The sequence below is a fragment of the Callithrix jacchus genome, chromosome 4, assembly GCF_049354715.1.
Source record: "Callithrix jacchus isolate 240 chromosome 4, calJac240_pri, whole genome shotgun sequence".
NCBI lineage: Eukaryota > Metazoa > Chordata > Mammalia > Primates > Cebidae > Callithrix > Callithrix jacchus.
This window is the reverse complement of record NC_133505.1, coordinates 139,246,068-139,273,954: the sequence shown is the minus strand read 5'-3', so window position 1 is coordinate 139,273,954 and position 27,887 is coordinate 139,246,068. Positions and strand designations below refer to the sequence as shown.

At 38.6% G+C, this 27,887-nt stretch overlaps 2 protein-coding genes and 1 pseudogene across 2 annotated transcripts; all 3 read left to right on the top strand.

The window, feature by feature from the left end:
- The first annotated feature begins 271 nt into the window (after nt 1-271).
- TAAR5 (trace amine associated receptor 5) lies at nt 272-27,190 on the top strand. The gene is made up of 3 exons (XM_002746970.7): nt 272-452; nt 1,038-1,134; nt 24,568-27,190. Exon 3 carries the CDS (start codon nt 24,615-24,617, stop codon nt 25,617-25,619), a length of 1,005 nt encoding a protein of 334 aa, XP_002747016.4. The 5' UTR covers nt 272-452; nt 1,038-1,134; nt 24,568-24,614; the 3' UTR covers nt 25,620-27,190.
- Nucleotides 459-1,247, top strand: LOC100385074 (trace amine-associated receptor 3). Its single transcript, XM_008995080.5, has one exon. The coding sequence runs from the start codon at nt 459-461 to the stop codon at nt 1,245-1,247; it is 789 nt and encodes a 262-aa protein (XP_008993328.5).
- Nucleotides 12,532-13,619, top strand: TAAR4P (trace amine associated receptor 4 pseudogene; annotated as a pseudogene).
- Nucleotides 27,191-27,887: the final 697 nt, after the last annotated feature.

Below are 27,887 nucleotides of genomic sequence, written 5' to 3'. Positions count from 1 at the left end.
GACCAAAAAGTATTGAAAATCTCCCAATTCTTCACCAGGAATAAATCAGACAATAGATATTTCTATTTAATCCATCTATGTTGGATAGATGGATGGATAGATGGATGAAATAGAATTAAATAGAATAACAGGAAAGAATAAACAGTTGAAAATATTCATTCTTCTAATGCAGCAATTAATCAGAATGCAAGCAGTTAATAATTTAAAATATTTAAATAAATTACAATTGAAGTGAATTAATAACAGATAACTTTGAAAACTCTTGTACTATTAGGAGCTGAAATTCACTGGAATCATTTTAAGAAGAGAAGAAACAGTGACTCATCCTCCTGGAAAGGAATTTCAAGTGATAAAGCACCATGGATCTAACTTATATTCCCGAAGACCTATCCAGTTGTCCAAAATTTGGAAATAAATCCTGTCCTCCCACCAACCGCTCTTTTCATGTCCGGGTGATAATGTATTCGGTTATGACTGGAGCCATGGTTATAACTATTTTTGGCAACTTGGTTATAATGGTTTCCATGTCTCATTTCAAACAGCTTCACTCTCCCACAAACTTTCTGATCCTTTCCATGGCAACCACAGACTTTCTGCTGGGTTTTGTCATTATGCCATACAGCATGGTGCGATCAGTGGAGAGCTGCTGGTACTTTGGGGATGGCTTTTGTAAATTCCACACAAGCTTTGACGTGATGCTCAGCCTGACCTCCATTTTTCACCTCTGTTCCATTGCTGTGGACCGATTTTGTGCTGTGTGTTACCCTTTACATTACACAACTACAATGACAAGCTCCACCATAAAGCGACTGCTGGCATTTTGCTGGTCAGTCCCTGCTCTTTTTTCTTTTGGTTTAGTTCTATCTGAGGCCAATGTTTCCAGTATGCAGAGCTATAAGATACTTATTGCTTGCTTCAATTTCTGTGCCCTTGCTTTCAACAAATTTTGGGGGACAATATTGTTCACTACGTGTTTCTTTACCCCTGGCTCCATCATGGTTGTTATTTATGGCAAAATCTTTATCGTTTCCAAACAGCATGCTCGAGCCATCAGCCATATGCCTGAAAACACAAAGGGGGAAGTGAAAAAACACCTATCCAAGAGAAAGGACAGGAAAGCAGCAAAGACCCTGGGTATAGTAATGGGGGTGTTTCTAGCTTGCTGGTTGCCTTGTTTTCTTGCTGTTCTGATTGACCCGTACCTAGACTACTCCACTCCCATAATAATACTGGATCTTTTAGTGTGACTCGGATACTTCAACTCTACTTGCAACCCTCTTATTCATGGCTTCTTTTATCCATGGTTTCAGAAAGCCCTTAAGTACATAGTGTTAGGAAAAATATTTTGCTCCCATTCAACAACTGCAAATTTGTTTCCTGAAGCACATTAATAAAAAGCTGTTACGAAAGTGAATAGAATATTGCAAGTGAGGTTGTTATTATTTTGACTTGCAGCACATACCTTAAATCCCCAGATCACTGCAAACATAATACTATTACATTTCAGTAATCTAGGTGAGTATACTGAAACCTACACACGAGGTACATTCACTACCTTTGACCAGTAAATCAATTACTCGTTAATTTGTTAATTGTTAACTCACTTCCAATCCACACTCACTGCTGACTGGTGGGGAAAATGTACAAAGGAAATATAAAATACAGTTCAGAATAGGCTGGCCTAAGTTTACATATATGAGACAGTTAAAAAGCAATATAAGAAGTTTTTAAAAAGTGTTAGTGGCTTGGGTTCCTATCTGATACCACTCTAGGAATTCAGGAAAAGGAAAATCGTGGCCTGTGGGTCCATGAAGAGCGTGTGCCTTAAGGTTGGCCTTTATTGTCAACTGCCCACCATAACATTTGTCTTGGAAGAATCGTTAACCATCATTTTATAAATTATTCAGTTATTTTCTGATACCTTTAGGCTCTCTACAAAGACTTTTCCATAGGAGAACCAGGTTGATTATGAATTACCATATGCAATTTGAGCTTTTGCCTTTGTGATTATTTACTGTGTGGTTTACATTTGAAATGACTTTCTGATTCCTATTTCTCTAGCATCTTAATCCTCATGATATGTCTCCATGATTGGCCAGCAATCACAAGGCCTCTTGCTTTACAAACTGGATTAAGGGGCTCTCCTGCTCAGGGTTTCAGATAACATTTTACCATTGGAAAGCATCTGCAGGAGACTAGTTGGTGAAAGGAGGGTGAAATTGGGTACTTATCCCAGGCAACCTTTCTGCACATTGTCCTGGGACTGGTTGTGTTCCTCTAGGAAAGGCCACCCGGAGCCGAGCCCCTCTCCATGCAGTCATCCGCTCCGAATTCCCTTGACTGCCTCCTTCCCCTGCCATTTCTGGTCCAGCTGGAGTGTGGTTCCCTGCTATTGCTGCTCCTGGCTATGAGACTGCTTTTTGCTGGTTTCCTCAAACACTGCTCACACCACACCCTAGTAAATGGTCCTTTATTAAACTCTCCTCAATTACCCAGGTTGACTGTGCCATCTGTTTCCTGTTGGACCTGATGAAGGTAACTTTTCATTGCTCTCAGATAAAGTTCTGAAATTCTTCCCAAAGGCATCAAGTTTTGCACGTACTCAACTTGGTCTTGTTTGTCCTTCCACATCAAATCCCTCCTCCCTGCAGCAAACGCCTCTGAAGGAATCACTGCCCTCTCAGTCATTCACCCCATTTGCCCTATGTGGGGAGCTAGTCACCATCCTCTTCCATTTGGCTAATTTCTTATTTTATTTTTAAGATCAGTTTCTCAGTTTGAGTTTTCTGTGTTCTTTTTGTGTATAGAAAAGATATGTTGGCTGGGCACGGTGGCTTAACCTGTAATTCCAGTACTTTGAGAGGCTGAAGCGGGCGAATCATGAGGTTAGGAGATTGAGACCATGCTGGTCAACATGGTGAAACCCCATCTCGACTAAAAACACAAAAATTAGCTGGGTGTGGTGACACACACCTGTAGTCCCAGCTACTTGGGAGGCTGAAGCAGGAGAATCACTTGAACCAGGGAAGCAGAGGTTGCAGTAAGCAGAGATTGTGCCACTGCACTCCAGCTTGGCGACAGAGCAAGACTCCATTTAAAAAAAAAAGAAAGAAAAGATACTTCAAGGTAATTTTGGCTTTTTAAGTAATATCTCATTTATAAAACAATATTGAAAAACCTAGCTCTTCTAAAATTTTACTTAACATGTAACTTTTATTTAACTTATAATTATTTATAACATAACTTTTATTTATAACTTATAACATAACTTTTATTTAACTTATAATTATAACTTATAAACAGAAGTTATTCTGTATGTAAATTTAGCAACTTTTAACACCCTTTAAGAGGCAGTTACAGACTAGTGAATTGAATTCCCTTAATATTTTATTTGAATTTACTAAATTAAAACACTCAAGTTCTCTTATTGATCATTTAGTTATTAGACACACAAAATCTTCTATAATACTTAAATTATAAACTTAATGACTTACAAATACAGTGAATTTGAAGATTCCTAAAACTATAATATCTTTCATAAACATATTAAACTTCTCTTGTGCCTTTCAACTTAAAAATTATGTCTAGATTAATTATTTAATAATATATTTTAAGTGGTAATCACAAAGTTATCGTAAATATTTTAACATGTTAAATTCTTTCCAACATTATCCAATATTATATATGCTAATTTGAATCTTGGTTGTTTTACATACTATCACATATTAGAGGTTCATTTTATGTCAGTAAACATAGACCTGCCAAATTTTTTGAAAAGTCTACAGAAGATTCTATTATTTGGAAGTATCCTAATTTATTTAACTAGATCTCTACTGTTTCTGATCTTTTGCTACAACAAATAATGTTACAATAAATATCCACAAACATATTTCTTCATGGGAATGCATCAGTAAATTCTGTGGTTGTTGGATTCTTTTGATGTGTATTGCATTCAATCACAGAAGCACATCCTCACTATATCTAATTGAAAAAGACATTAATAAAAATACAAGCATTTTAAAAAAACAATACAAGATGCTTGTATTATATCACTGCTTCTTCTGTGATTGAATGTGGTACGTATTTCTTGCTTCCCACTAAGGGGGATATAGCACAGAACGCAATGGTGAATGAGAATTAAACTCCGTCCTCTAGTCAACTCCATTCTGATGAGAGAAAATAAAACGTTGACAAATGAATATATGCTTTCCAAGGCTTTTGGTCAATAAAGTAAAAGAAGTGTTATTTAAATCATTTGAATCTTGCATGATTTCAGATTTATTTGTTATTTAGTGTATGAGAAAAAATCCTATTAAAAATTCAAGACTTCAGTTTTTGAGTACCTGTTAGTCTGGTTGGTGTGTTTTTTCCTTTCTTTCCTTGTCTCTCTTCCTTCCTTCCTTCCTTCCTTCCTTCCTTCCTTCCTTCCTTCCTTCCTTCCTTCCTTCCTTCCTTCCTGCCTTCCTTCTCTCTCTCTCTCTTTTTTTTTTTTTTACTTTACCCTTTATTTACTTTGTTCTTTTACTTTTATTCTATATTACTTTCTTCTTCTTTGGGGATGAGCAGTTAAGAGCGGTTTACTTGTATGGTAATCACAAGGAAAGACTATGTCTTTTTCATGTCCAAAGCATATAACTTTCTTTTCTTTTGCAAATTAACCTTTGTTGTTCCTACTTTTAGAAATCATGAAATCCTGGAATTCCAGGAGTCATTTTATTCTCCGTGGAGCTCCAGCATTGCTGTCAGAGCAGCTCCCCCTGGTGGCCGATTGGTGAGTTCAGAGCCTGTGCATTAAGCTGTCAGGCTGGGAGAGAACTGAGGAGTCATCTTCATGCAAAATCATTTTATTTAGTCAAATACCATCGAAATATTTGAGTTCTTTCCTGGACCTGGACCTGGTCAAATATGTAAAGCCATTAACGATCTTCTCCCTCAAGCAAGGCATGTAAATGTTTACATTATTCTCAAACTGTAAACAATAATGAACCAGCTCCTTATGGAAAATAATTTAAACAACAACAACAATAATAATAATCTGCCTCCGCCTGTAATCCCAGCACTTTGGGAGGCCGAGGCGGGTGGATCACGAGGTCAACAGATCGAGACCATCCTGGTCAACATGGTGAAACCCTGTCTCTACTAAAAATACAAAAAATTAGCTGGGCATGGTGGCGCGTGCCTGTAATCCCAGCTACTCAGGAGGCTGAGGCAGGAGAATTGCCTGAACCCAGGAGGCGGAGGTTGCGGTGAGCCGAGATCGCACCATTGCAGTCCAGCGTGGGTAACAAGAGCGAAACTCCGTCTCAAAAATAATAATAATAATAATAATTTGTCTCTGTAAGAGGACTCTTTCCAAGCTCCTGAGGAACCAGCTGTAGCTGGGCAGCATCCTTACCTCAGAAGTCTGAGAACACATTCTGAGGCGCCCCTGTTCTGTGCTTCTAGGTTCTGATAATCCAACCACTACTTCTTTCCCCAGTCTAGAGGGGTAGATGCCTCCTACAGTTACTATTAGTAGTGACCTCAGCAGGGTTTGTTTTGGTTTATTTTTTGTTTGTTTACAAATGCTTTTTGCTCTTTAAGTTTTCAAATGTATTTTAAAATAATTTTCTAAATTAATTTCTTTCTGTTTAGATAAAAATTATTCCTTTCTACTCTCCTGACTGGCCCTTGACTAATGCAATCCAAATTTATAAAAATATATTACACAGTAATTAGGACAGAAATTTGGAAAGAAAAGTTTAATAAACCAAGATAAGTATATAAAGGAAATCCAACATCTTCCAGCCATCACCATTCACAAAGGCATTTAATTTCATGAAGAATATCCTCAGAGGATATAATAAAGTTAGTCCTTACCAGCTGATTTAAATATGAATAATTTGTTTCTATTTCTACAAGAACAAGCTTTGGGTCTGGCATAGTGGTGGCTCATGCCTGTAATCCCAGCACTTCGGTAGGCTGAGGTGGGCAGATCACCTGAGGTCAGGAGTTCGAGACCAGCATAGCCAACATGGTGAAACTGAAACCCTGTCTCTACTAAAAATACAAAAATTAGCTGGCTGTGGTGTTGGGCACCTGTAATCTCAGCTACTTGGAGGCTGAGGCAGGAGAATTGCTTAAGCCTGGGAGGCGGAGGTTGCCCTGAGACAAGGTCATGCCACTGCACTCCAGCTGGGGCAACAGAGAGGAATTCTGTCAAAAAATAAATAAATAAACATAAAAAAACTTTGCTGTTCTCCAAAGTGTTGTGTATTATTTAAGTAAAACAACTTTGTGGTGTTGATGAATCATAAAATTACTAATGGAAACCCCTTGAAGCTTAGTGTCTGGAATTATGGCATGCTAACAGAAATGTCTTCCCCAGTAATCATGAAAATACCCTCATGGTGATGAAGAGTCCTCTTTTCATCCAATTGTGTTGAAATCTTTGTTTTGCATTTAGCTTTGGCTAGGACCTTTATCTGAAAAATTATCAACTTAAAAGAACTGCAGTATGAAGGAATATCACTGACTTGTGCATGGTAGGAAAAAGAAAAGATATAAATGAGTTAAATTTTCACTAGAGATTAAAGACTTCATGGAATGAATGCATTAGCTAGCATTTGGTAATAAGTGGATAGAGCATGGGTTGGATTTCAACTAAATTTTCTTTTTTCTCTCTCCCGCCCTTCTTTCCTTCCCCTCTTCCTCCCTTCCTTCCCTCTTTTTCATTCTTCCTATCTTTGGCCTTGTGTAAGGCTAGTCTGTGATGTCCATCTGAGGTCACAGCAGTGGTTGCACAGAACTGATGCTCCCTCTGAGGGCCATTTCTCTGGTGACTCAGTATAATCTGTTGCTGGCAGTACACTGAAGGTTGTGAAATGACACACTTGTCAAAAGCAGGATATAGGACACTGCCCCAAGAGGCATATTTTAGGCATAAATATTGGTAACAGCACAGCCTGCTAGGAGCCTACCTATAATAGTGTGGCCCCAAGTTCCTAGGAATTGAGCAGGGCAGACAACAAGAGAATATGGTGCAAATTTGCTTGGTAAGAAACTGTAGCATAATAGATAACTCACCTTTCAATGGCGTTAATTTCACCAACCTAATTAGCCAAATTTTGACAAGGCAAAGGAGAATATTAGGACAGAAAAAATCAGATAGATTTATTTTCTGTTTGCTATTTTTGCATGTTGAAAAATATCCCTCTTAAATACTGAATCATAAAAATAAATCTGGGTATTCTTTTTTAAATTACTGAGATTTGAAAGAAACATCGAAGGGAAAACCACGGCAAATCTTTCTTAAATCTAATTTACCAATAATTTCCCTCACTTACGCCACTATTGTATGGGTGAGATATATCAAAGTAAGATCAAATCATTATTTTTGTGAAAATGGCTGCAGAACTAGAGTGTTTAGGCTACATAAACAGTGAGAAAAATCATTTCTGATAAAGCAGTTATGTTATGTCCTCTCTTAGTTTTTTCCTTTTATTTACAATGCATTGCTGAAGTGGTTGAGCTATATTTCCCCCTTCTTATTTGAGGGAAATATGTATACACTAACATACTTTCAGGGTTCCAGTACTGGGGAAAAAATTATTCCATAAATACCCTTTTCCTTGAAATGCCCATATTTGTTTGCATTTTCAAAATTATTTCAGAATTCTTGTTTATGCTTTGTTAGTCTATAGTCTTCTTTCTTAAAGAACTACATTTGAACTAAAAAACTGTGCAATTCTTGCTCTTCTCTCCAGAATTGTCAATAATGTCTCTTTCTACCTCCTAGAAGAAATAACTAGTAATTTCCATAGGTGGTTGTTTGCAATGTTGTAATTAACTTAGCCCTTTGTTGCTGATGCTGGGAGAAATGATACTGTTAAAAAACAGAAAAAGTCACAATAATATTCCATGATGAATGTGACATGCCATAAAGGGTTTAACTTTATTTTATTTGTTTTTTTAAAAAATACCATATCTATCTTTTCTGAGGGAGAATGTCCAAAGAAAACGAATCTTTATTCTGTTAAGTTTTAAATAATAAACAAAACTCCAACTTGATTTAATTTCATAATCATTTCCCTTTAGCAAACCAGCAAGCCAGTAGTCATATTTGCATTTAGTTATTTGCTTTCATAACTTTTTGCCAAGACTTAAGATAGGAGTTTGAAATTATTCTTCTCTTTGACATTACCTTAATAATTCACCCATGTAATAATTTTTAAAATATATGTGTGTGTCTTACCCTGTCTTCTTGTCTTAATCTCACACTTCAATGTTTAACCATTTCCCTAGTATGTGTAACTGTAATATATGAGAGAATACTGTTAATTTCTAGACATTGTTCCATGCCATGTTTTGCAGATAGATAAATAATTCACTTTACAAACTGAGGAGGTTAAACTATATTCTTTCAGTGATTAGGTTTTCAAACCTGGAATTTAAAACTTTAAAAACTATATAATGAAATGTAAAATTTTGTATGGGCAATGTTCTATGTATGGATATATAATGACAGATGCTGAAGTGACTTTGTAGTTGTTAGCTATCTTAAAGATTGATTTTAAAAAGAATTGAAAAAGAACGGAGGAAAAGTTTTAAAATTACAAAAGCAAAGGAGATAAAGAGCAAGCTAAATTTAACTTATTAAATAAAGTGTTAGATATTAAGATTTGATATTTGCAGACTTTTAGAGCTTTGGAACCAACGTGGCAAGTAATCAAACAATGTATTCCGTGTACTCTGATTGCTGGTCTGCACTTTATAAAGGAGCTGAACACACTTTGTTCTGCTTATATTTTATTTCCCTATGGCTTGGTTTTTCTTTTTTTTTTTTTTTTTTTTTGGGGGGGGAGGAAGGCAGGAAGGAAGGGAAGAAGGATGGTAGGGAGGAAGGAAGGGATGAAGGAAGGAAGGAAGGGAGGAAGCGGGGAGGGAGGGAGGGAGGGAGGGAGGGAAGGGAAGAAAGGAAATCAAGCAATGAAAGAGACATTGCCGACCTGGATCTAGAGGTTTACAAGTTGATTTCTTTTTTTTTGAGAGAAGGAAAGAAAAAAAATAAAAATAAATAAGTAAAGGAGAGGAAGAAAGAGGAAGAGAAAGAGGGAGAGTAAATGGAAATATTGCTTTATTTTGAAAAAAATTGGGTATTAATAATGGCCAATCAATGTTTCATTTAAACTAATGGGTAGGTGTGATGTGGTATTGACAGGAATGTATATTTTGTGTATTTGAAGTGGAGAGCTCTATAAATATTTATTAAGTTTACTTGTTCTGGATCTGAGTTCGAGTCCTTGATATCCTTATTAATTTTCTGTCTCATTGAATCTAAGTCTCCTATCTGGGTGTTAGGATCGTTAGCTCTTGTTGTTGCATTGATCCTTTTACCACTATATCTTTGTTGCTTTAAAATCTATTTTATCCGATACAAGAATTGCAACTCCTGCTTTTTATTTATTTATTATTTATTTTTGCTCTCCATTTGGTTGGTAAATCTTTCTCCATCCCTTTGTTTTGAGTCTTTGTGTATCCTTGCATGTGAAACAGGTCTGGATGTAACATGCCGTTGGGTTTTGGCTGTGTCTTTTGATTGGGGGATTTAGTCAATTTAAATTTAGGGTTACTGCCATTTGATGTTGACTGGCTGTTTTATCCATGTGTTGGTGTAAATTCTTCTTTGTGTTGGTGCTCTTTACTTTTTGGTGTATTTTTAGAAAGGCTAATACTGGTTGTTTCTTTCTGTGTGTAATGCTTCTTTCAGAAGCTCTTGTAAAGCAGGCCTGGTGGTAATAAAATCTCTGAGTTCTTGCTTGTTCATAAAAGATTTTATTTTTCCTTCAGTTGTGAAGCTTAGTTTGGCTGGATATGAAATTCTGGGCTGAAGGTTCTGTTCTTTGAGGATGTTGAATATTGGCCCCCACTCTCTTCTGGCCTGTAGAGTTTCTGCCGAGAGATCTGCTGTAAGTCTGATAGGCTTGCCTTTGTGGGTTATCCGACCTTTCTCTCTGGCTGCCCTTAGTATCCTCTCCTTCGTTTCAACCCTGGTGAATCTAACGATTATGTGCCTTGGGGTTGCTCTTCTTGAGGAATATCTTTGTGGTGTTCTCTGTATTACCTGGGGTTGAATGTTGACCTGCTTTGCTAGTTTAGGAAAATTTTCCTGAATAATATCCTGAAGGGTATTTTCCAGCTTGGATTCATTCTCTCCGTTGCATTCAGGTACACCTATCAAACGTAAATTTGGTCTTTTCACATAGTCCCACATTTCTTGGAGACTTTGCTCATTCCTTTTTATCCTTTTTTCTCTAATCTTTTCTTCACGTTTTATTTCATTAAGTTGGACTTTGACCTCTGATATCCCTTCTTCTGCTTGAACAATTCGAGTGTTTAAACCTGTGCATACTTCTCGGAGTTCCTGTATTGTATTCTTCAGTTCCATTAATTCACTCATACTCCTCTCTAAGTTGTCTATTCTCAATAGGATTTCATCAAGCCTTTTGTCAAAGTTCCTAGTTTCTTTACGTTGGGCTACAACATGTTCTTTTAACTCACCGAAATTTGTTATTATCCATTCCTTGAAGAGTGATTCTGTCATCAGGAGGCGCTCATTCTCCATCAAGCCTTGTTCCATTGTTGATGTGGAACTGTGATCATCTTTAGAGGGAGAGGCGTTCTGTCTTTGAGTATTCTCAGCTTTTTTACGCTGGTTTCTTCCCGTCATTGTAAATTTATCCTCCTCTCGTCTTTGAAATTACCAACTTTCAGATTAGGTCTCTTGAGTGGACGTCCAGGTTGTTAGTTCCCAGGGCCAGAGCAGCGGCGTTAAAACTGATGGTGTTTTTCTGCCCAGGATTCTCCTGTCGGGCTTCCTTCTTGTTTCCGTAGTAGGCGACTCTGCCTTCCCGGGGCTCCAAACCTCGGTCAGAAGGGGAAGCGGTCCCGTTTACTCTGCTCCGAGAGCTGCCGCGCCGAGGTGCCGGCGGAACCGCTGCGCCGACCACGAGAGTCGCGCTGGCGACCCCTGTGTTTCCACCACTGGGGGATCTTCTGCTCCGTGAGCGACCAGACTTTGTCTGAAAGTGTGGCGTCCTCTAGTTCTCCGCGCCTTCCCTGAGAGCTGCAATCCCGGGATGTTAGCGATCGGCCATCTTGGATCGTTCCGGCTTGGTTTTTCAAGTACAACTTAATTGTTTAACATGTGACTGGTATTTTTTTTAAGAAACTCTAAAGAAAAAAATAGAGAAATCAAGTTACTATACCCAGAGCAAATAAAATACATCATAAAGTTAGCAGTTCAAATAATACACAGATATTGGAAATAATTGCTAAGCTATTATAACAAATAGTGAAAACAGTATTTTTAAAGATGCTTGTATTTTTATTAATGACTTTTTCAATTAAATCCAGTGAGGATGTGCTTGTGGGTTCATTTTCCCAAAAGACCACTAAGTTTTTAGCCTATTCTCAGGCCAAAGTCCATTTCAACGGGCCTTAGATCGCTTCGGTCCCCAGAATTACACATCCAGCTCTGGCACTGGAAAAACAAGTCAAACCATGTCATACACTGGATGGGTCAGTCCCATTATTTTGATATTATAAGGACAACAGCATTAATTATACAAAATGATAGATTAAACAATGAGCACTCACACATATCACATTTGTGACAAACATAAGACAAAAACAGTGGGAGAGGCCCTCAATTTGAATTTGAATTCATGAATACAGCTGCTAAATGAAAGAAGATAAGCCACAGATTTGTAGAATCTGTTATTTGTGGATTTTTTCTTTATATTTTTGATTATTCATGTATAACTTTGTGATCCTTAGTATATTTTTAGTTTGCCACGATACAGCTCACACTCTAAAAACTATGTTATTCTCTGCATTGGAGAGAGAAATGTTTCCTTAATTGAATAACATGTCATAAGTGGCAAGATGGAAAGCATTATTGGCAAATGCCCACACATAAAGTTAAAAAGGAAGCATCAGTATAATCTTCAAATCATAATTATCGTAAAGCTAAACATTAAATAATAGTTCCACAGTTTTTGATCATCCTTGAAGGGCTTTTATTGTTTAAAAAATGTCCAATATAAGTGGGACAGGAAAATCTCAACCTGCCTACGGATTTGGAATCCTGAGTGAGATTAATATTAGGGCAACTGGAACATGCATTCACCTGTATTACTGAGAGGATGATGACCAAATAGCAATCCAGTTTTCATCAGCCCCTTCCTATTCAAGGAGTGGTCCTTGGACTAACAACACTGGCATCTTCTGAGAGCTTGGATGCAGACTCTCAGCCCTATCCCAGAATCAGAAACTGTGTTTTTAAAACGATTCCTAGGTGATGTGTATGCATGCAAAGTTTTGGGAAGCAATGCTCCTGGTCAGTAGGGAATTCGTAGTTGGATTGTACACGCAGGCTTAGTTTGGCATTTGAAAAAAGCTGTGCTCCTGGTGATTTGTGTTGTTTGACTGCGTCTTTCTTACACAGAACTGAGAGGAACACAGCACTTTTGAACAAGATTCATAGCACCCACGAGACAAAGACAATAAATTTTCCTGACGCTCGGAATCCCCCAGCAGTACAATTTTGCTTTCGTTCAGTTAACAATTCGTGCCCTAGAAATGTGAGGCCCGTGCTGAGTGTCTGGGCCATGTACCTGGTCATGACTGGGGCTATAGTGATGACCATGCTGGGCAACATGGTCGTGATCATTTCCGTTGCTCACTTCAAGCAGCTCCACTCCCCGACCAACTTCTTGATCCTCTCCATGGCCACCACTGACTTTTTGCTGAGCTGTGTGGTCATGCCCTTCAGTGTGATCAGATCAATAGAGTCTTTCTGGTATTTTGGAGACTTCTTTTGCAAAGTCCACAGCTGCTGCGACATCATGCTCTGCACCACCTCCATTTTTCACCTCTGCTTCATCTCCGATGACTGCTACTATGCTGTTTGCAACCCGTTGCAATACGTCACCAGAATTAACCATTCCTGTCATAGAACTCTTTCTACTCATCAGTTGGTCCATCCCCATCCTTTTTGCCTTTGGCCTGGTATTCTCAAAACTAAACATAATTGGTGCAGAAGAGTTCATTGCAGCCACTGACTGCTCAGGTTTGTGTGTGTTAATATTTAATAAGCTCTGGGGGGTACTGGCCTCCTTTTTAGCTTTCTTTCTCCCTGGGACAATCATGGTGGGAATTTACATACACATTTTTACAGTAGCCAGGAAGCAAGCTAAGCAAATCAGCACAGGTTCTAGGACTAAACAGGCTGGGTCAGAAAGCAAAAAAAGGCATCCTCTAAAAGAGAAAGCAAGGCCACCAGGACCTTAGGCATAGTCATGGGCGTGTTTGTGTTATGCTGGCTGCCCTTCTTTGTCTTGACGATCACAGATCCTTTCATTAATTTTACAATCCCTGAAGATCTGTACAGTGTCTTCCTCTGGCTAGGCTATTTCAACTCCACTTTCAATCCCATTATATATGGCATGTTTTATTCTTGGTTTCCCAAGGCATTGAGGATGATTGTCACAGGCAGGATCTTCCACCCTGACTCTTCCACCCTAAGCCTGTATCCTGCCCATGCTTAGGCTGTGTTCCTTATTCAATAGGACTCTTTTCTGGTGGGGAATCTTGGATGCCCTTTCTCTACACTAGTAGGGTCATGGATTGGCTGGATAAGGAGATACGTCTAGGTAGCGTAATGGACATCTAGGTAGGGGTCATAGAACTAGCCTTCCAGGTGTACTAAAGCTACTAAAGTGGTCTTTTTTGGGGCTTTCAAGAAAGACAACTCCAATAAAAAGAATCTCTCCCAAGCCTTGCTGACTCTGAGATTCCAAATTACGGATCTAGAATTTTACTCCTTTGGCTTAAATCATATGGAGATTTTCTCACTTTAACTTGAAAACATCAGATGCAAAAGCAATGTGGTTTCCACAATCATTGACAGCCATGTATATCTGAGTTTATCTAAATCTTTTTCTTTTTCTTTTTTTTTGAGACAAAGTCTCAGTCTGCCTCCCAAGATGGAGTACAATGGCACAATCTGGGCTCACTGCAACCTCCATCTCCCAGGTTCAAGTGATTCTCCTGCCTCAGCCTCCCTAGTAGCTGGGACTACAGGCACATGCCACCATGCCTGGCTAAGGCTAATTTTTGTATTTTTAGTGGAGAAGGGGTTTCACTATGTTGACCAGGCTGGTCTTGAACTCCTGACCTTGTCATCTTCCCGCCAAGGCCTCCCAAAGTGCTGGAAAAACAGGCATGAGCCACTGCACCTGGCCTGAGTTTAATCTAAATCTCTCTTGAGATTGTTAATGCTTGTTAGGGGAGTGGGAGAGAGCCTAGGCATACAGGAAGCCTGAGTTATGGAGCATGCTAGTGACATGGAAGGGGAGAAAAATGCAGACAGTTGTAGTTACTTCCAATTTTATTGATTTTGGCTTAAACCCCTTTTCAGAAAGAAGTGATACGAGATTTACAGTATTTGTTAAAATTGGAGTGTCTTACTAAATGAGATAAATGAATATAGAGTTTAGGAAAATATTCTTTCTCCCAATATACACTTTTGATCTATGTGTTAGGCAGCCTTTGTGAACATATGCTGGGATGTGTCCATGTCGTTGCATGTGTGTGTACACATATTCATTATCCTTGCACATTGAACTTTACAAGGGTGTCCATAAACATTAGCTCAATTGTTTCTCAAAACAGGTCCATGTGCTCTTCCTAGACTAGGCCAAGGAGAGTGAAGCAGCCGTTTTCATTCCTAAACCAAATCTCCTCTTCCCAGTACTCACCTAAGTTGAGAGGAGTAGCCATTATCTCAGGGGGAATGGTGACTTCTAGGATACTTGCTCCCTGTATTAAAAGCCACTCAGTTCAATGAACTTTTATTGAGAACCTACTATGTGCCAAGTGTTGCTCTAATTGCCTGTGGTTTGGAGATAGATAAAACTTAAACCCTGGCCTCAAGGGAATTTTGACTTCATAAGAGAGACCATAGTCACTCAGTTACACTACAGGGTAATGTGTATTACAATGGAGCCAGGCACAAGAAGCCAAGAGAGCATGGCAGAGGAAAATGTAGCCTGGTGTGGGGTTGTGGAGAGACTGCCTGCATTTTTGACCAAAGGACTGTAGCATCAGGTTTGATAAGGGAACCAACCAGAGCCTCTATTAGAGCCAGGGGAAAGCTGTCAAAGTGGAGTTAGAGCATCAATGGAGGGTTCACTAAGCCACCTTCCTGAAGATCAGCATGAGGAAGCAAGTTTGAGCCAGTACTTTCACCCACTGAAGTGAAACTGCAAAGACAGGGTGTGTGGCAAAGTTTGTGGTGAGCTGTTTCCCCTGGGTAGCTATGGCTCTGTGGTCCTTATCCAGGAATTCAGTGGTAGACTGGAACCACTGTTGCTTAGCAATGTCAGCAGACAGGAAGGAGAGTCGAGAGTAGTGTGGAGCTAGGCCAGGGAGTGAGGCTAAGAGGACACGCATCAGCTTTCTCTGTCCATCGTAGCATCTTCCTGCGAACACCCTCAGGAGAATGGCCACAGCTTCGCGTCTGCTTTCCAAATCTCACACACATTCCTCTAACCTGGGATAAAATCCAGAAAGAGATTCTGAGTGACACAGTTCTCAGCTTAAGTTATCACAGCACGACTCATTACCATAAGTCAAATAAGGAAAACAGCAAGATATCTGTGTGGGAACAGAATAAGTTCAGCCATGCCGAACTAGGAGAAGTCTCAAGGATGTTGGGGACCATCTAACGTGCTCTGCTAAAAGGCTTGACTTGGTCCATTCATGTGTGGGCGGCATTAAGATAGATGAACATTTTCAATACTAGATCTTTTTGATTTAAAAACCTTTTTGTGGGTACATAGCAGTTGTATGTCTTTACGGGGTACATGAGATGTTTTGCTACTTACCCAGCAGTGGAATTGCTGAACTCTGTGCTCGCTCTATTTTTAGTTTATTCAGGACCCTCCAAAGTGTTCTCTGTAGCGGTTTTACTAATTTACATTCCCGCCAACAGTGTGTGCAGGTTCCCTTTTCTCCACATCCTCACCAGCATTTTTAATAAGCCATTTTAACTGGGGTGAGATGGTATCTTATTGTAGTTTTGATTTGCATTTATCCTATAACCAATGATGTTGAGTCCAAGACTACATTTTAACTGTCTTTCTCCCTACCAAATTATAATGTTCCGGTTCTAATAGACAGACCTACGAATGAAGAGATGCAAATGAAATAACTCAGTATAAATATAATGTATAATAAAATACAAGATTACACTACTTCTCTAGGACTATTACCAAGCTAGGAAATAGCTACATATACCATGTATTAGCTGCTTCAGTCTCTCATACTGCATTATAAAAATGACCCATGTGGGCTCTTGAATGACCTTTGAGATAACTGATTGGCTTACATAAGAGAAGAAGACTGGAAGAAAATATATAGGAATAGGAACTGGTTTCCTGGACAGTCTGTCTAATGATCTCACTGCAGTAGACTTGCAGGGTCCACTTCATGGCAGCAGCCCAGTCTCTGTCACCATAGAACTATGCTTTCAAAACCTAATCATGCTTCTTTTCCATACTCAACTGACAAGACCCAGGGGTACTCAGCAGAAGCTATTTGTGGATAAGAGGGAATGAAATTGTTGCGAAGATGGAAAGGTGATTGTTCAAGACTTGCATCTTTTTGAGGTATAGTAAGTAGAGAGGGCATGGGTTTTGTAGTGAAACAGACCCAAGTTCCAACTTGGAAACTTCCTCAGTGAATGACCTTGGACAACTTGCTTTGCCTTTGTGAGCCTTCACTTCCTAATCTACAAAACAGATACAAGAAGCCTTCTCTGCTGCTGAGCGGGCTGAGTGGGCTTTTCAAACAAGAAACGGCCAACACATTCTTAACATTATTAATATTTGTCTCTCAAAGCCACTTCTTTAAAGGAGAAGATTTTTCCATATAAAAGTGGAATTGACCTTATAAAGACTTAGTAGTTCTAAAATATGGAACAAGGTATTGAACTAATACATGCATCCAAACGTGAGTTTTGTTGAAAATTTATTTTTATTTTCATTCAGAAAGTTTGCTAATAGCTTTTTATCATGTTTAAATGTTATTTATAGTTCTAACTGGAAATGTAAAATCTCTGTGAATGATTCAAAAGACAGTGTATTACTTTATTCCTGCACTGCTATAATGAAATACCTGAGGCTGGGTAACTTATACATAAGAAATTTAATTGGCTTGTGGTTCTGCAGGCTGTACAGGAAGCATGGCTGGGGAGGCCTCAGGGAACTTACAACTGTGGCAGCAGGCAAAGGGGAAGCAGGCATATCTTACATGGCTGAAACAGGAGGAAGAGGCAGGAGGAAGGTGCTTCACGCTTATAAATAACCAGATCTCGTGATAACTCACTCACTCTCAAGAGAACAGCACTAAAGGGGAAATCTACCCCCATGATCCTATCCCCTCCCACTAGGCCCCACCTCCAACACTAAGGATTACAATTTGACATGAGATTTACATAGAGACACAGACCCAAACCATATCAGACAGATTATGAGGAATCAAGAACTATTCTGTCCTTTGTGCTGTCAAAGGCAGGCAAAGGCTGTCCATAGATAACCTGCTATAGCAAGAGAGTCTCTGAACCTGGGTGAGGTATGCCAGTTCGAGCTTGTACTAAGAACACTTCCATCTGGCTTCATAATCTCAGGTTATCATAATTCGCATAGTCTCATTATAATTTATTTTGTTAAAGTTGTCGGTAATTGGAAAATAAATTTGGTTTCTAGAATTTGATAGTAACACTCCAGACCATAAACAAGAATTAGGTAACAATTTCTAAATATTCATGAAACATTTTCAAATGCTTATGAAAAATAAAAATTTCCCAAGTATACACAGGTGTATTCAAAACTAGAAGGAGCTAGGCTATCCAGACTAAATTTTAGTCTGGGGTATTTCTCTAGCAGATTCAATGCACAGCTAGTAGTACAAAAACTATATTGCCAATGGTTAGGGGGCCTGGGACAAAGTTTAATATCTGAGCACGTGCAAGACCCATTCTTCTTTCTTGAACAGCAAATATAGACTTAATTCCCTTCAGTAAAAGTTATACAGGCTTATTACAAAGAACAAAATAAAACTTCAAGTACTTCAGAAAAGTACAACGAATGAGGTAATTCCAAAACCAACCAGGGATCCGCTGTCAACTCTTTCCTTGAACACATGGACTCACAGAGATCGATTTTGCTAATTTTGCTTTCTGTCTTTTGATATCTGTTTTACTCAGTAAACTATCGTAAATACATTGGTCAACAGCAATAGAACTATATCATTAATTTTAATAATCGCAAAATACCTTATTTCGTGAATTGTACTATAGCTACCATAGTTTGTTTAATCCATCCCCTATTGGAGAACATTCAGGTTATTTCCATTTTTTACTACTATTAATAGTGATCCACAGAATATCCTTTAGCATGCATAATTTGTCTTGCATAATCATCTCCCTGGGATATATTCCTTGAATTTGTTATCCTGGTTCCAAGGATTCATTATAACTATAAGATACACGTTACATCCACTTCTGCCCCTTGTTCCAAAGGATTTAAGAATGGCTTACATGAATGTATACAAGAAAAAGAGAATTGACCAGATTGTTTTTTTAAGTATGTTTATAAAAAAATGAAAATAGGACAAAGTGGGAAATGAGACTAGGAAAGGCAATCTGAGGACACTGGAACCAAGAATGGCTCAAGGCCGTAGGACTCAGATGCATAGGACTCAGTCAAATGCACCAGGAGATTAATTCGAGCCTCCTGACCCCTGAACCTATGCTTTTCTTGTGAGTCTCACAACCATCCTCTCTGTGCTTCCTCTCTGCTCTTCTGAAATTGCCTCCTAGATCCCCATTACTCCTGCGCTACCCCGGGGGGGTCACAGGCCCTTCTGTCTAATAAAACCTCTCCTAGAGCAGCAACATAACTTCTTTTAATTTTATTGTAAATTGACACATAATAATTGTACATATTAATGGGGTACATGCAAACATTGTGTAATGACCAAATTAAGATATTTAGCATATTCATCACTTCAAACATTTATTATTCCTTTGTGGTGAGAACATTCAAAGTCCTCTCTTCTAGTTGTTTTGAACATACAGTATTGTTAATTGTAGTCACCCTACTAAGAAACAAAACACCAGAACTTGTTTATCCTAACTGTAACTTAGTACCCATTCACCAATGTCTCCTTACCATCCACTCCTCCCTACACTCCCCAGCCACTGGTAACCACTATTCTATTGTGTACTTCTATTAGATCAGCTTTTGCAGATTCCACCAATGACTAAGACTGTGATATTTGTCTTTCTGTGCCTGGCTTGTTTCACTTAACACAATGTCCTCCAAGTTCATCCATGTTACTACAAATAATAGAATTTCATTCTTTTTTAATGGCCATTTAGTATTCAATTCTGTATATATACCATATTTTTTAATCCACTAATCCATTGATGGCCACTTAGGTTGATTCCAAATTTTGGCTATTGTGAGTAAGTGCTGCAATAAATATGGAGTGCAGATATCTCTTCAACATAATGACTTAATTTCCTTTGGATAAATACCCAAAGTAGTGTCGTTGCTAGATCATATAGGAGTTCAATTTTTTAATTTATGAGATACCTTCATGTTGTTACCCACAATGGCTATATTAATTTATATTCACACCAACAGTATATAAGTGTTCTCATTTCTCCACATCCATGCTAGCATTTGTTATTTTCTGCATTTTTTATAATAGCTATGCTAATTGGGACAAAGTGATATCTCATTGTGCTTTTGATATGCATGTCCCTGATAATTAGTCAGCAGTCCCCAACCTTTTTGTCACCAGGAACCAGTTTTGTGGAAGACAATTTTTCCACAAATGGGGTTGTGGGATGATGGTTTCAAGATGAAACTGCTCCACCTCAAATCATCAGGCATTAGATTCCCATAAGGAGCACTCAACCTAGATCCCTTGCATGCACAGTTCACAACAGGATTTGTGCTCTTATGAGAATCTAACACCGCTGTTGATCTGAGAGGAGGCAGAGCTCAGGTGGTAATGCTCACTTGCCACTGCTCACCTCCTGCTGGGCAGCCCAGTTCCCAACAGGCCATGGACAAGTACCATTATCAGTGCTATTATAAGATGTATGCTCCTTCCACCTCCATTCCTTGTTCCAAATGGATTTTGGAACTCTGGCCCATGGCCCAGGGATTAGGAACTGGTACCAATCTGGGGCCCCAGTGTTGAGGACCTTTGAATTAGTGATGCTGAGCATTTTAAATATATCTATTGGCCATTTGTATGTCTTTGATTTTTTTTAGAAATGTCTGTTTCAGTGTTTTGCCCATTTCTTAATTGGATTATTTGCTTTTTCTGCTACTGAGTTGCTTAAGTTCCTTGCCCCTTTTCAGATGCAGAGTTTGCAAGTATTTCTCCCATTCTGCAGGTTGTCTCTTCATTCTGTTGTTTGCTTTCTTTGCTGCGCAGGAGCTTTTTAGTTTGATGCAATCCCATTTGCCTAGGTTTGCTTTTGTTGCCTGTGCTTTTGAGTTCTTACCTAAAAAATTTTTAGTCAGGCCAATGTCATCAAGTGTTTCCCCTATGCTGTAGTTTCAGATCTTACATATATTAATTCATTTTGAGTTGATTTTGTATACCGTGAAATATAGGGGTCTAATTCCACTTTTCTGCATGTGAATATCACATTTTTCCAGTATCATTTATTGAAGGGATTTTCCTTTCCCCATTGTGTGTTATTGACTGTCAAAAATCAGTTGGCTGTAAGTACATAGATTTATTTCTGTGTTCTCTATTCTTTTGCACTTGTACATGTATCTATTTTAATGCCAATAGCATACTACTTGGGTTATAATAACTTTGTAATATATTTTGAAGTCAGGTAGTCTGATGCCTCCAGCTTTGTTCTGTTTACTCAATATTTCTTTGGCTATTCATGGTCTTTTGTGGTTCCATATTAATTTTAGGATTATTTTTCTATGACTTTGAGAAATGTTACTGGTATTTTAATAAGATTATATTGAATTTATAGATTATTTTGGGTAGTATGGACATTTTAACAATATTAATTATTCAGATCCATGAACATAGAATATCTTTCCATTTATCTGTGTCCTCTGCAATTTCTTGCAGCAGTTTTATATTTTTTATTGCAGATACCTTTCACCTCTTTGAGTACATGTATTCTTAGATATGTCATTTTTTGTAGCTCTTGTAAGTAGAATTGCTTTCTTGATTTTCTTTTTCAGGTAGTTTGCTATTAGTATATAGAAACACTGATTTGTATATGTTGATTATGTATCCTGCAACTTTATTGAATGTATTTATTAGTTCTAACAGTTTTTTGGTGGAGCTATTAGGGTTTTCTACTAATACATATATGATCATGTAAAAACAGCACCACTTCTAAAATGGGTTGCTCCCCGTGTCTCAAAACAGATTTAGTACCTGAGTATTAGGAGAAAAGCTGCTGATAAAAGTCACACTATGTGAGTGATTTATTTGTAGCATTCTTACAATGTTAGTTGGTCCAGGGACTAATCAATTCCTTTCCATTTGTTTCTTGTGTGACCAATAACTTGGGAAGTTAACAGTTACCTGTACTAGACATCTATTCAAACTCCTGTCTACCCAACTCAGCTTTCTACATGCCAGAGACTGCACTTTATTCATCTTAACTCACTAATACAACAAAATGGTGACATAGATAATGTATTATACTCAATTAAAAGATGGGAAAACTGGACACAGTGGTGTTTGTTAAGTAATCTGAGACTTAGAGATCATACTAGAATATATGTTGGTCAACAGCTATAGAACTATATTATTAATTTTAACTATTGCAAAATGCCTTATTGCATGAATTGTACTATAGTTACCCTAGTTTGTTTAATCCATCCCTTATTGGAGAATATTCAGGTTATTTTCATTTTTTACTGCTATTAATAGTGCACCACAGAATATCCTTTAGCATGCATAGTTTGTCTTGTGTGATCAAGAAACAGCCTGTAAAATTCTGCATTTTCAAATTTGTGTTACATATTCCATTTAAGCAGATTTGATGTAATCTATCCCAGAACCAAAAACCTTTCTCTGGCTGAGAGCATTGGCTCACACCTGTAACCCCAGCACTTTGGGAGGCCCAGGAAGGTGGATCATGAGGTCAGGAGTTCAAGACCACCCTGGCCAATGTGGTGAAACCCCATCTGTACTAAAAACAAATACAAAAATTAGCCAGGCCTGGTGGCCGGCACCTGTAATCCCAGCTACTCAGGAGGCTGAGACAGGCAATTGCTTGAACCTGGGAGATGAAGGTTGCAGTGAGCCAAGATTGCACCACTGCACTCCAGCCTGAGCGACCGAGCAAGACTGTCTCAAAATAATAATAATAATAAAAACAAAAAAGAACAACAAAAAAACCCAAAAACCTTTCTCTTTTTTCTTCTTCTCTCCTATTCCAGCTGCAAGACATTTGTTTGTATTTTATACAGGTTCTTGATCAAGCAAAATATAAAGCCATAGGACTCCTTAGCCAATTATATGTGGATTATGACTTTTAAGCTAAAGGGGTTTCAAGGTACAGAGTAATGCAATATCCTTCCTTGGTCTGATTAAAGTTCTGGAGCCAGAAAGCTATTTCCACACATCACAAGTTGGCAGAAGGCAAGATTCCAGCAGTCACCAGACTATAGGAAGCTTTGCTTTAGAAAACACTGGGTTTAGCCGTGCATTTGTAGAGAAAAGAGAGGTGCATACCAACCTCCTTTCTTCTTTCTGACCTCCCTCACCTTCTCTTCCAGGCCCCTCTGGCAGATGTAATTTGGTGTCCCCTCTAGAATTCTGTCATTTTTACAACTTTAGTTTGACTGATATTGTGAAATGGTTTCTCTGTAACTATAAAGAGGCATATCAGCTTCTAAGATATCAAGAGGCAGAAAGGAGAATATGATTCAACATGTTATCTTCCTTGATAATATCTCTATGAAATCAAGGTACACAGGTGTAATTATACACACTCTTACCAATGGGTATACAGAGGAAGAGGCGCAGGAACTACCATGCTTTCTTTCACTGTCACAAAATACAGAGCTCAAAAAACACACAAGGATGAATACCATGTGGAAATCACAAACCACCCCTTCATGAACCAAAAAACTCAGGATCACTTATTCTCAACTATTTCTCATGTTGAGAGAAATGTACACAAATAATCCTAAAGCAGAAGAGAAATACGGAACTCACTAAAAATGAAATTAGGGAAGATATAGCAACCATCAGCAGGAAAGAATACCTTTAAAACATCCCAGAACTGAACAGTTAAAAAAGAATATGTACATCCAGTGTCTTTATTTTACCTCTAATTAGTTGTCAGGGTAAGTGATTCTGCACTGAGGAGGAAATTTAAACAACTGAGACTTGCAGATAGTGCAAACTAGGTCCCACGGTGCCTCTTCACAGCTTATTTGTATCATAGCACATGGAGGAGTAGTTTCTCTTGAGAGTATAAAATCATTAACTGATTGCACATCTGTCGTTATGGCCAACAGAAGAGTACTCTAACATTCCCTATGTCCACCTGCTCCCAGAAACATTCCTTCCCAGGAAAGGATTCTGATTCCTACCTGTGTAAGTAGCTTAGAAACCCCGAATTCAATATATTAGGACTTGGTTAACAGTTAACAGACGTATGTGAAGATATTAAATAGATAAAGTCCTTTTGCATGTAGAATAGTTCTATCAAGATGTGTGAACACTTTGTGTTATCATCATAAAATGTGCAACATTTAAAACTAAAGTAGAGCAATTTCTGCTCTTTTAACTATTAATATTTGCATGCTGAATTCTTCTCTTGGGAAGAGTTGACATACAACTCAAAATCTTAATCTGCTGATTTTATTGTCATTGTAGGTAATTCTAAAGAGAGAAGCTAGAAGTTACACTTTGTGTAAGGAATAATTTATTAACAAGAATTAATTGGCCACTTGGTTCAGATCATTGCTTTAAATTTCACTTTACGTTTGACAGAAGTACCTTATCAAAATGTCAGAGACATCCTCTATTACTTAATACTATCTACTGATATAATAAGGGTTTCTTCGAGGAAACATTCAGCTTACCTCCTTCTTTTCTTTCTTTAAGAATACTATCTACACTAGTTTTTTGTTTGTTTTTTGTACTTTAGGTTCTGGGGTACATGTGCAGATCATGCAGGATTGTTGCATGGGTGCATACATGGCAAGGTGGTTTGCTGTCTCCATCCCCCCATCACCTACACTAGTTTTAAAGTGCCTAGTCATATAAGCCAGGGCTAGCAGAAGAAACTCTCTTGAAAGCTTGAATACCATGCTGCATTTGATTTTCAGGGCACATTTGATTCCGTACCCAGGGACACTGTACTAGCTTCCAAATTGTACTGTCATTTCCTCCTCTTCATTTGGTATTGTGATTGTGTAGCAGACTTTTTTTTTTGCCCCCCAGTGGAGAAGGTGGGCAGTTCCCAGAGAGAGGAAGCACAAAAACCATAAATGAGAGCTGTCTTCATTCAAGAACACCCTGCAGCGTTCTGCTACCAGGTGAATGGGTCTTGCCCCAGGACAGTACATCCTCTGGGCATCCAGTTGGTCATCTACCTGGCCTGTGCAGTAGGCATGCTGATTATCGTGCTAGGGAATTTATTTGTGGCATTTGCTGTATCCTACTTCAAAGTGCTTCACACGCCCACCAACTTCTTGCTGCTCTCCCTGGCCCTGGCTGACATGTTACTAGGTCTGCTGGTGCTGCCCCTCAGCACCATTCGCTCAGTGGAGAGCTGCTGGTTCTTTGGGGACTTCCTCTGCCGCCTGCACACCTACCTGGACACCCTCTTCTGCCTCACCTCCATCTTCCACCTCTGTTTCATTTCCATTGACCGCCACTGTGCCATCTGCAACCCCCTGCTCTATCCCTCCAAGTTCACAGTGAGGGTAGCCCTCAGGTACATCCTGGCAGGGTGGGGGGTGCCCGCAGCATACGCTTCCTTCTTCCTCTACACAGATGTGGTAGAGACAAGGCTAAGCCAGTGGCTGGAAGAGATGCCTTGCGTGGGCAGTTGCCAGCTGCTTCTCAATAAATTTTGGGGCTGGTTAAACTTCCCTTTGTTCTTTGTCCCCTGCCTTATTATGATCAGCTTGTATGTGAAGATCTTTGTGGTTGCTACCAGGCAGGCTCAGCAGATTACCACATTGGGCAAAAGCCTGGCTGGGGCTGCCAAGCATGAGAGAAAAGCTGCCAAGACCCTGGGCATTGCTGTGGGCATATATCTCTTCTGCTGGCTGCCCTTCACCATAGACACAATGGTCGACAGCCTCCTTCACTTTATCACACCACCACTGGTCTTTGACATCTTTATCTGGTTTGCTTACTTCAACTCAGCCTGCAACCCCATCATCTATGTTTTTTCCTACCAGTGGTTTAGAAAGGCACTGAAACTCATGCTGAGTCGGAAGGTCTTCTCACCGCACACACGCATTGTTGATTTGTACCAAGAATGATTCCTTCTACTAAATGCAGGCAAGGAATAGGACCTCACAGGAGGGAGGAGTGGCACTGTGACCATTTGCTGTGTGGTGTTGAGTTTGTGGGCATGCTTCCAGGGCAGCATGGGTTAAGTAGAGGAGAAAGACAAGCTCCTTAATTTGGAAAGAGATGAAGCTTTCCCCTCATTCAATGTTTTTATAGTGCATTGGAGGAAAAGGAGAGCATGAAATCATCTTAATATCCACCGGATAAGCCAGAACACTGTGCACATACTTGGTTCCTAGTTCATTACTTCTTTCAAACAACTAAGATGCAAAGATGGAAGGAACGGAGCACTGAGGTCTGGGTTTCTGAGTTCTCACACTGGTTCTGCCACATGGAGCAGCCAGGAGAGATTTCAACAATCTTTGAATCCTCCCTCCTCCTGCAACAGAAGTTTCTCATTTAAAATTGGGCTCTGTACTATTTCCTTTCTACTGTGTTCTTAAGTGAAAATATGGTGTGATCTAACTTTAGGAAACTCGTTTGAATCATAATTTCACTTCATATTTCATAATCATAATCAAGTGTTTAGAATGTCTCTCGAAATGTTCATTTTAGAATCTCTGTCTCCTAAAAACCCAGGCACTAAGCAGATTTGTCAGCCAGGTTTGTCCATTGTAATAACCACTGAGTAAAAGTATCATATTCTTAAAGGAATATTTTTTCTTATCTTTTTGAATAATTTAAACCTGAAAATACTTGGAATATTTGGTTAAGTGGTAATTATCCACATCTTTCCATTTTATTATTTCTTCCTTTAAATTTTTCTCATACCAGTTAAACCTACTATCTTTCCAGGGACACCACGACATGCTTTTGTTTTTGTTTTTGTTTTTGTGAAAACAAGCCCCTGTGCCACATGCTTGCTCAGAATTGAACCGAAGGTTTCTCAGCAGGGATCACCGGTAAGCGCACTGGCACCTTTATGCACACCCTGCCTACCTTCCGAATATTTTCCTAAAGCCTCTCATCACTGTTCCTTTGTATTAGTTACTGATATTTTCTCAAATTAGTAATTGCTTATTTGAAAAACTTCTTTATAAATTAGTTCAAATCCTCTCAACTACAGATACACAGATAGGTGTAGCTATAGATACAGATACAGGTGTATCAATCTCAATACGTAACTTAGACAATGAAGGAGGGAGTGTATTTCAAGGGCAATTCAAATGTCAATACTATGATAAGTAGCCATTAAACAAATTACTTAAAACAACCATTCACATGTCAATAACAATCAGTAAAGGAGTAAAAATTTATTTTGTCAATGATGTTAACTAAAATAGGTTTATTCCATTTATTCATATATAGATATATGAAGAGAGAGAGAGAAGTAATATTGACCCCCAAACTTTCCTCCTTATTTAAAAAAAATTTGTCATAAAAATATTTTTCTATGTATTCTTTAGCCCTTAATTTTTCTTTGGAATTAATTATAGTTTCTTTCTTTGTTTTTAACTCTTAGGCATTATTAAATAATTAAATTATTGATGAATTATAAACTAAAACTTATCCTAGTATATACAGTTTTGGGTTATTAAGATGCTAGAAATACTGTGCCTTTTATATAACAATAAATACAATTTGCAACCTCTAAGTGAGTCCTTCCTTTAAAAAGCATGTTTTTTCCTTGCCTTTCTAGAAATAAGCCCCCCCATTCCAAGTCAACTGGGCATAGCAGTCTCCATCTTGGAAGAGACCCTGTTGCTTCACAAGGTGGAGCTCTGAACTAGTCACTTGCACGGAACAAAGAAGTGATTCTACTTTTTGCACATATTACTGTTTCCTGTTAAGTGGAGAAGGCTGCCTTAGCCAGAGAGGCCCCCAGTGAACAGAAGGGAAGGAATTGACAGTTACTGAGAACCTATGATGTTATGCATCTCACTTAATGCCTATAAACCTGTGAGGTGGATATTATGACCCTTACAGGGCACACAGATAGACACACAAAGATTTGGTAATCTACCTTGGTCTCCTTACTTAAAAGCTCTTATTACTAGAAAAGCTCTTATTACTAACTTATTACTAGAAAACTGTTAACCTGTCTCCTATTTCTCTGAAATATTAGGGAAACCTGGACAGTGAATAAACCTGTGAATAGGACTGACACTAAAAAGCAGCTAGGAGAACTCAGTTTTCAGTGAATCACAGAAACACATGGATATGCATGTCATGGTACAATATTTGTATCACCAAAGAACCAGGGAAGAATGAGAACTAGAATTGCACCTTCCGTGGAT